Source organism: Gouania willdenowi, chromosome 1 (assembly GCF_900634775.1).
Source record: "Gouania willdenowi chromosome 1, fGouWil2.1, whole genome shotgun sequence".
NCBI classification, from domain to species: domain Eukaryota; kingdom Metazoa; phylum Chordata; class Actinopteri; order Blenniiformes; family Gobiesocidae; genus Gouania; species Gouania willdenowi.
Genome location: NC_041044.1, coordinates 44,744,123 through 44,754,768, shown reverse-complemented (window position 1 = coordinate 44,754,768; position 10,646 = coordinate 44,744,123). Strand labels below are relative to the sequence as shown.

Below are 10,646 nucleotides of genomic sequence, written 5' to 3'. Positions count from 1 at the left end.
TTATTTTGCTGTTGCTTTTTGTACTTTTGGTTGTTTTATTGTTATGTTTTTGTCGTCATTCTGTATATTTTGGTTAGCTTAGCATGTAGCGGCGCTGTGATTGTTGAATTTGATACACACCGAATCAACTTCCTGTGATGGGCTTTTATTCTGACACAGACTGAACCATCTTCCTGTGATGGAAGTTGGTTCCTCAGTGGTTCTGATGTCACAGCTGATCAGTGTGTGTTTTCCAGTTGCTTCTAACCCGAAGCCTGTGTGTGCTTCTCTCCAGTGTCTCATAGTGAAGAACAGGGTAGAACCATAATCATCTGCACCAGCACAGAACAGAAACAATCACATCCTTTGATCTTTGCTGGTGCAGAACTTTGATTCAGTGAGACGTGAGAAGTCCACACCTGGTCCTCCTGGGCCTGAAGGAGAACCTGTAAACTGCTCACATTGAGCATGTGGAGACCTTCTGGCTGTGTGCATGTGAAGGATCATGTTCCAGATGTTACTGTGCATGAGTCACCTCCACAGATGTTAGTGATTGGTGGAAAACACATCATAGTGTTCATGTACGGTATAACTGTGGTGATAAGACCCGCCCCCTCAGTGAGAAGAGCCACTCCTGCCGTTGAGTACTGACTAGTTTAACACTGGACTCCAGTGGTGTTGGAAATCAGCTGGTGATCATGTCAACTGATGACTGTCGGCAGCTGAGATGGGAAACTTTAATCCCAGTGATCTGAGGGTCACATGATCAACAGTCATGTCATCATTTAGAATGAAGACCAATCAGAGCAGAGCATTAACACAGGAAACAACAGTTTGCTTGTTTGTGAGTTTTAGGAGTCGTTCTGTGTATTTTTCTGTTCTTTTTGTATATTTTTTAGTTTGTTTTGTAGTTTTAGGAGTCATTTTGTATCGTTTTTGTCATTTTATGTGTTTTTGTTGTTGTTTTGTGTGTTTTTAAAGTCATTTGGTATAGATTTCTTTCAAAGTGTATTTTTGTCATTAGAAAAAGTTATTTTGGTAAATGTTGTTTGTAAATTTTCTGTCATTTTGTTTATTTTTCTCTCATTCTGTGGGTGTTTTATTTGGTTTATCCTTCTTTCAATAGTATTTTTGTCATTTTTTAAATTTTCTTGACATTTTTATGTTGTTGGTGTTTTGTACATATTTTGTATTTTGAGTTATTTGTAGCAGGTATTGTCACATACACTCACGGGTAGAGGAACAAACGTGAAATGATTTTGGTGGTTTTAACCCAGGGCTCCCCAACCCTTGGGTCGGGGCCCAATACCGGTCCCTGCTCCAAAGCGCTGGTGGTGTTGTTTAATCCCCAACCTGCGGCACCACAGGCTGCCTCTGTGAGGCCGTCAGCTGCTGATGAGTTGCTGAAGGGATTATGGGCCTCTGTAATCTGAGGTGGAGGAAGGAGCGGAGCAGTAGCGTGGTGTGCAGCCGACAGCTGTGACTTACTCCAGATTAGTCTGGACCGGCGCCAACCGCCATCCAATCAGGTCGCTGTGTAAGCAGGAGATTGTAGAGCCATCCATTGTCGAGCAGCAGCCCCAGCTCCTCGCTACGGTTCCCACGGGTACACCAGGGCTTCCTTTTTCTCTCCCCAGATTAGAACCACAACCCTGCGCTTGTACGGCGAGCGTACGGTGGTGTGTGGTAGCCATGGCGATGTGTGAGTATCAGATCTACTTTAGATGTTTCTCTGTGTTGGTCTCTGAGCAACTGTAGAGAGCAACACAACTGTAGAGAGCAACACAACTGTAGAGAGCAACACAACTGTAGAGAGCAGAGAGTTGTTTTGTGTATTTAATTGTTATTTTGTGTAAGTTAATGTCATGTCATGTATTTGTTGTTCTCCTGGGTGTATTTGGAGACATTTTGTGTGTTAATAATGGTGTTTTTGGTGTGTTTTTTTGTCCCTTGGTGTTGTTGTGGAGTTATTTTGTGTATCAATCTGTCATTTTGTGTAGTTTTGTCATGTTTTTGTTGTTCTGCTGGCTGTAGTTGGAGTTGTAGTGTATTTTTCTGTCTATTCTGTGCATTAATAATGGTATTTTGTGTATCTCTGCTGTCATTTTGTGTGTTTTTGGTGGTCTGCTGGGTGTTTTTTGTGTATTCATTTGTAAGGCCACATGTGATCTGTATCGTTTGTGTATTTAGGATTATGTCGTGCTACACACCGCACACTCATCTGTGTAATGTGTGTCACTGTCACTATCAGTTGCTTCTTAACAACAGGTGACGACTTTCCAGAATAAAAGCTGATGGTTTCAGCTGGTGGTATTTTCAGAATAAAATCTGACTCTTCTTACCTTTTTTTCTTCTTATTCTTCTGAATTATTTTTGTTCTGTTTGAACGGCTGCTAGCTGCCGAAGGCATGTGTTTGTGTCACGGTTTTAGCTCCTATGTAGCCCTAGCGTGTGACCTTTGACCTTTGTCCTCTGCAGGTCATGTGGGTGTGCAACCTGTGCCGTAAGCAGCAGGAGATCCTCACCAAGTCTGGCGAGTGGTTCTCAGGCTCTGGCATGCATCCCGGAAGCACCTGCGTCAATGACCCGGCCACAGGAAGCGAAACCCAGCAGGACAGGAAGCTACTGCGCTCCAGGTCCCAAGCCCCGCCCCCCAGCAGCAACGCCACAGCGACGCAGGACGCCACGCAGCCGCTTGTAGGCGTGAAGTCTGTGGACACGATGTCGGGCTCACGTTCACAAAGTGAACCGCCCAGAGAGAGGTGAGTCTCACACACACACACACACACACACACAGACGTTGACATCATGTATAAGCAATAAAAAGAATATCCCACCTTCTACATTAACAAGTGAGGGCGGGAAAAAATATTAAATATTGATTCACATATATAACGATTTTTTTGGTGACAATATTTTCTACTGATATTTCTCTGCATATGTGGTCGTATTATTATTACATGTAGTGTAATAATCACAATCGTAATAATCGTTATTATTGAATCACACATATGATAAAATCAAAATACACAAACATACACATACTAATATGTAAATTCAATTAAATTCAACTTTTTTTATATAGAGCAAATTACTACAAAGACATCTCAGAGCGCTTAACAAAACATAAAGTCCATAGTAAGAAAGAAAGAATCCAACAAGATCCACATGAAGAAACATTTAGCGACAGTGGGAAGAAAAAAATCCCTCTTTTTTATTGTATGAAATCTCTGTTAGAACCAGGTTCAGAGGTGAAAAACATCTGCTTTGACTGGTTGGGGTTAGTGGACAGAAGGACAAACAGAATAGGATAGACCAGACTAGTTGAGCTGCGAACCATTGATCAGGAACCATCAGCTCCAGCATCAAGACACCTGAAATAGAAAAGAGAGCAGAAGGTGAGGAGAAGACACAGACTGCAGAAAAACATGATACACTATGATACACTCGTTCCTAGTGGTTATGTTAACATTAATATTAAACGTCATGCGGCCTCCACCATGCTCTGAAATGCTACCACTTCAGATGAGATTTTGTCTGCGCACGTAGTGATCTCAGCAATCACTACAGAGGGGATGCTTGTCCGCTTTATTATCGCAATTATACGGTATACGCTTTAATAAATAAGTGGGTTTTGAGTTTAGCCTTAAAGGTGGAGAGAGTAGCAGCCTCCCGTACTGAGACTGGGAGCTGGTTCCAAAGGGGAGGAGCCTGGTAGCTGAATGCTCTGCCTCCTGTTCTACTTCTAGATACTTTAGGAACTTTCAGAAGACCATCAGACTGAGAGCGTAGTGATCTGCCTGGACGATAGGGCACTAACGGGTCTCTAAGATACATGGGAGCTTGTAGAAGAATTTTGGAAACAAAAGGGAGATTGAATTAGGAGTGTGATGATATCTCGATATGGCCATATATCGCGATATTTTTTTGTATGATTGATTATCGATCGAGTATCAATTTTTAAAAAAAATTTTAGATTTAAGATTTATTTTATTATTTTCAAACCGTTTCTGCTTTTTCACTAAAATGTGCAGGTACGTCTTCACAGAAATGTTGTCACTGTTTGTTGAAGGAACCAATATATTGTTTACTGTAATATTTCATCATAATGATGTCACTGGTGAGACCCTATTTATTGTTTACATAAAGCACTATTGGAGATACTTATTCATTTACATTGGTATGTTGACACTTATTTACAGAAACGTTGCACTAAAATAGTGTCACTGTTCATAGGACACTCTTTCCATTTATTGTCTTTCAGAGAAATAAAATAAAAATTGTATTTTTTCACTTAATCTTTTGTTTTCTTGTTATGTCATAGATCGTAGATTGATTTCTGACCAATACATTGGTAATCGCAGTATCGTCATGTCATGAGATAATCGTTATTGTGAGCTGTGTATCGTATTGTATCGTGAGGTACCTAGAGGTTCCCACCCCTAGATTAGTTATTAGTCTATAATTGGACAAGTCACTTGGATCAAGGGTTGTTTTTAAGGAGAGGTTTGATTACAGTGGTTTTAAAGGCCTGTGGTTCATAACCTGTTACTAGAGATGTGTTAATATAGTTCATCATATTAGTGCTGATTAGTGGAAGAACATCTTTAAATAGTGGAGATGGGATTGGATCTAAAAGACAGGTTGTTGGTTTAGAACCACTAACTATTGAGGTCAGTTCAGATAGACCAAGTGGAGTGAAACTATGTAAATAAAAGCTGCATGTTGGGGATATTTCTGGAGCTGCTTTGTTTAATAAAGTATTGATCACTCCGGCAGGGGGGACATTAGCTTTAGTTCTAATTGTTAGAATTTTAACAGTAAAGAAGTTGATGAAGTCGTCACTGCTGGGGATGGGAATTGATAAGAATTTATCCTTATTGATTCTCATTGGGTGAGGGAATGAAATAATACAAAGGGATTTGTTTGCTTTAACTCTTTATTATTTTATCTTTGTCTCTTTAATTTCTGCACTTATTGTTATGTATTTAAATGGTAAAACTTTAGTTTATCCTTTGTTTACATTTCTATAAATGGACCTTCAGAGACGCCGTCCTCGTTGTTACATGTGACGTCATGAACCGTGTGTGTGTGTGTGTGTGTGAACGACAAACTAAAGACAACGATTACTACCAGTCCGTCTCTCGTGTCTGATTACTTGTTATGAGGACATAAACTGGTGACGAGGTGTGTGTTGTTGCTGAAGTTTGTTGTTTTCGGAAGAAAAGTCTGTGCAAGAAGCAGCTTTAGCTGAGCCTAGCTACAGTGCTGAATAGAAACTGAGGATTATTTTTGTTTTCCTCTTTTAAAGTTGAATAATAGGAGGTTTTAGCTTTGCGGAGTGCTTTTTTATAAGATAACAAACTTTCTCTCCAGGCAATATGAATTTCTACCATGTTTGAGGCGAGCCACTGCCTTTGTAATTTTCGCGATGCCTGTTTTAAAAGATGCAATTCAGAATTATACCAGGGAGCGACCTTTTGATGACATAACGTCTTCTTTTTAAGTGGAGCAACAGCATCCAGAGCTGTGTGCAGTGACAACATTACACTGTTGATAAGGTGATGTATTTTCTCTGTTGTAGGACATTGATAGCTACTCTCTGTTGAGATATCATAATGATCAGAGGTAAACAATGATGGAACTAAATCTATAAATCTAGCTACAGCTTTCTCAGACAGTGTACTCTTCTCTCAGAATTTAAGCAGGCTGATATTCTGAATTCAAAAGATAAAAATAATAGGATTTTGAGGATTTATTGTCAGGTGATCAATATCTAAACCATATGTTAGAACAAGGTCCAGGACATGATTAAGATAATGAGTTGGTTTGTTTACATTTTGTGTAAAGCCGATTGAATCTAATAGTGAGATAAATAAATGCATTATATACTGTAAATACATACATATATATATACACAAATATTTAAAAACATACACATACTAATATATAAATACATAAACACAAGATGGCGCCGCGGATGGCTGCTGTGGTGTGTTGGTCCGCACTTTTTTGTCTTGTTTTTGTTGTAAAATCCGCAACTGGCTTCTCTTATTCAAGAGAAGAGCTCTTGAACGTCAGGGCAACAACCCCGAGAGATTTATTTCCCACTTTCATCGCTTCCTCTGTGGATTTACTGGACATTTTACTCAAAGGTGCGCTCACCTTTGCTCACGCAGTGAAGCGCCGGAGGAGAGGAAAAAGAGCTGGTGCGCTTGTGCGCCTCCGCCAGCGCGGCCGGCGCACACCGTTACCGGGGATATTCCTCTCTAACGTGCGCTCACTGTGTAACAAAGTGGACGAACTCCAGCTGCTGTTGGGTAGAAACAGAGACTTCTCCTCATCTTCTGTTCTGTGCTTCACGGAAACGTGGCTGTGTGGAGCGGTACCGGACTCTGCGCTGCAGTTGGCCGGCTTCCAACTTCACAGAGCGTGACAGTGATCCTCCAGCACTGCTCTCCTCACCTGGAATCCTTTATTATCAACAGCAAACCCTTCTATTCTCGCCGTGAGTTCGCTTCATTCATCCTGGTTGGTGTGTACATCCCACCGTCAGCTGATGTGCGCGAGGCACAGCGCACACTCGCCGACCAGATCCTGTGCATGGAGCGGACCTACCCGGACTCTTTTATCATTGTGCTTGGTGACTTTAATAAAGGGGACCTCTCACACCAGCTCCCCAAATATAGACAATTAATTAAATGTCCGACCAGAGAGGAGAAGACACTGGATCACTGTTACACCACACTAAGCAGTGCTTATCACGCCGTTTCCCGTGCTGCACTGGGCCAATCGGACCATTTGATGGTCCATCTGATTCCTTCATACAGACAGAGGCTGAAGCTCTGTAAACCTGTGGTGAAGGAATCTAAACAATGGACCAGTGAAGCAGTGGAGAAACTCCAGGAGTGTTTGGACTGGACTGACTGGGATGTTTTCAGGTCTGCGAACAGTTCTCTGGATGAGTTTACAGACGCTGTGACGTCCTACATCAGCTTCTGTGAGGACAGCTGCATTCCATCAAAGACCAGGGTGAGTTATAACAATGACAAACCCTGGTTCACAGCTAAGCTCAGAGGGCTGAGGGCAGACAAAGAGGTCGCTTTCAGGGGTGGAGACAGAGCCAGGTACAGAGAGTCGAAGTACACGTTTAAAAAGGAGGTGAGAAGAGCCAAACGTTTGTACTCAGAGAAGTTACAACATCAGTTCTCTGCAAATGACTCGGCTTCTGTCTGGAGAGGGCTCAGGCAAATTACAAACTACAAGCCCAGAGCCCCTGCTGCTGCTAACGACCTCTGCCTGGCCAACAGTCTGAATAACTTCTATTGTAGATTTGACAGACAATGGGTCAGACCTGACTCCAACCCCCCTCACACCTCTGACCAGCCTCACTCCAACACCTTCACCCCCCACATCAAAGCTACAGTTTCACCCCAGCTGCCTACAGAGGCTCTCTCCCCTATCTTCCCCCCCTCCTACAGAGACACCTTTCTCCATCAAAGAGAGAGATGTGAATAGACTTTTCAGGAGACAAAACCCCCGTAAGGCTTGTGGACCGGACTCTGTCTCTCCTTCTACCTTAAAGCACTGTGCTGATCAGCTGTCTCCAGTGTTCACAGACATTTTTAACACCTCACTGGAGACATGCACCGTACCAGCCTGTTTTAAGGCCTCCACCATCGTTCCTGTCCCTAAAAAGCTGAGGATCACAGGACTTAATGACTACAGACCCATCGCTCTGACATCTGTGGTCATGAAGTCCTTTGAACGCCTCATGCTCTCCCACATCAAGGACATCACCGACCCCCACCTGGACCCCCTGCAGTTTGCCTATAGATCCAACAGGTCTGTAGACGATGCTGTAAACCTGGCTCTCCACTTCATCCTCCAGCACCTGGACTCCCCAGGCTCCTACGCCAGGATCCTGTTTGTGGACTTCAGCTCTGCTTTTAATACAATAATCCCAGCTCTCCTTCAGGACAAGCTTTCCCAGCTGAACGTGCCAGACTCCACCTGCAGGTGGATCACAGACTTCCTGTCTGACAGGAAGCAGCACGTGAAGCTGGGAAAAACCATCTCTGCTCCCCGGACCATCAGCACTGGATCTCCTCAGGGCTGTGTTCTTTCTCCTCTGCTCTTCTCCCTGTACACCAACAGCTGCACCTCCTCTCACCAGTCGGTCAAACTCCTGAAGTTTGCAGACGACACGACCATCATCGGTCTCATCGCTGATGGAGACGAGTCTGACTACAGGTGGGAGACAGACCGGCTGGTGTCCTGGTGCAGCCAGAACAACCTGGAGCTCAATGCTTTAAAGACAGTGGAGATGATAGCAGACTTCAGGAAGAACCCAGCCCCCCTCACCCCCCTCACCCTGGGAGACTCTACAGTGAGCTCTGTGGAGTACTTCTGCTTCCTGGGGACCATCATCACTCAGGACCTCAAGTGGGAGCTGAACATCAGCTCCCTTATCAAAAAAGCTCAGCAGAGGATGTACTTTCTGCGGCAGCTGAAGAAGTTCAGTCTGCCAACAAAGATGATGGTGAACTTCTACAGCTCCATCATCCAGTCCATCCTCTGCTCCTCCATCACCATTTGGTACGCTGCAGCTACGGCCAAGGACAAGGCCAGACTGCAGCGTATCATCCACTCTGCAGAGAAGGTCATCGGCTGCAATCTGCCCTCCCTCCAGGACCTGTACGCCTCCAGGATTTTGAGGCGTGCAGGAAAGATTGTGGCCGACCCCTCCCACCCCGGTCATAAACTGTTTCAATCTCTCCCTTCTGGTAGGAGGTTTCGGTCCATCAGGACCAGAACCTCCAGACACAAAAACAGCTTCTTTCCCTCTGCCTCCATCCACATGAACACACCCCAAGTCACCCACTGAACCCCCCCCACCCGATCACCACCTCCACCAGCTTGATATCTGCTGCACTGTATATATATATTTATATTTATCCTATTTATCCTTTATTCTCTATCTATTCTTTATTTATCCCTCATCCTTTATATTTATCATTATTATTATTATTATTGTTGCTGGGTTGTTCTTTGTTGTTTTGTTTTTATTTCTTTTTGTTGTTTGTTTTGTGCACCAACCACCAAGTCAAATTCCTTGTACTGTCCTTAAAACTGTACATGGCAAATAAAACATTTCTGATTCTGATTCTGATACTAGGGATTGACCGATATGGTTTTTTAGGGCCGATGCCGATACCAATTTTTTTTCCATCAGCCTTAGCCGATGACCGATACGGAGTGCCGACTTTCTTGAGCCGATCCTACTTTTGCTCCCTCAATTTACATCATAAAAATTACACAATGATAATAACAAATGGTACAAGTCTCAATTTAAAAAAAGGAACATTTATTCAAATTAACAAAGGTGATGTAGAACGACAAGTAAAAAATATTTAACAAATATTAAAAACAGGTAATGTAGAACAAGTAAAAATAAAAACAGATATGTAAACATACATATACTTTCTGAAAATATATATTTAAGCATAAATAAAATGACACACACTATTGCACATAGTAACAAAATACATACATCCTGTCATTGACCAATCTGGTTAGATCTCTGAAGCTAAGCAGATCTGGTCCTGGTTAGTAGTTGGATGGAGACCTCGCTGATTAGACGCAGAGAGGGAGGGAGAAACACACACACGTCCAGCCAGCTCGCTAAAAACAACTGCAATGCCGACAACACCACGGAACAACGTCGGCATTACTTAATCCTATGACCAGTGTTCGTAACAGCTACCGTATGAATACATATAGCCACAATGGCGAGCAGTTTTATAGACGAGGCATTCGCCATTCCCGTTTACCATTTGGACCCATAAACTTGCTTAGCGTATAGTTTCAAGCGAAACACATGTAGAGCATGTATTTGTGTTTCCACTTTTAAACTGTATGGTAATATTTCAGCTAAGTTAAACAGTTAAATGATGCTTTTAAAGTTTAAAACTTATCATTGTATTGAACCTTCCTCCAGAGCTCTCCTAGTGGGGGAGGGGCTCTGCTCTCTCCAGCAGCAGCCTGTGGAGGGCTCTCTGTATATAATGGGATCGGCCAACGCAGCAGCCCTCATCGACCGATGCCGATACACGTAAAACACGCAAAAATTGGCCGATTAAATCGGCCGGGAGAAATGAATCGGTCGATCACTGAAACATACACATATATAAATACATAACCATACACATACTAATATGTAAATAAATAAACATACATATATATATATAAATACATTATATATGTATGTGTATGAATATGTATGTTTATGTATAATATGTAAATACATACACATATGTACAAATACATAAACATACATACAAAATGTCTGTTTTACGACAGTTGTCCGCTCCATGTTGCCAGATAAAGCTGATAATTATGCACAGAAAACAATCACATAAACTTCCTCCTTTAGACACAAGAAACCCAACCTGGCAACGCACATCACATTTTTTTTGATCCTCTGTAAAGTTAAAGTAAGTAATGAGGGTATTTCTCAAATCTAAAGAGTATAAAGTTCAGATATTTCTATAAAGATATACTACCTCCTTAAGTAGAATAACAAAGTATTTGTGATTACAATACTCTTGGATATAAAATCTCCAAAACACGGCATCTGACTTATTTTACGCACCATTTACCGATGA

The 10,646-nt window shown here is 42.3% G+C and overlaps 1 protein-coding gene across 1 annotated transcript in view; it reads left to right on the top strand.

Moving 5' to 3' along the window:
* LOC114460655 (regulating synaptic membrane exocytosis protein 1-like) overlaps positions 1-10,646 on the top strand; it is a 51,728-nt gene that overhangs the window by 15,518 nt on the left and 25,564 nt on the right. The window contains exon 3 of the mRNA XM_028442608.1: positions 2,458-2,741. Coding sequence (XP_028298409.1) covers positions 2,458-2,741 — 284 coding nt within the window. The remainder of the gene's footprint in view (positions 1-2,457; positions 2,742-10,646) is intronic.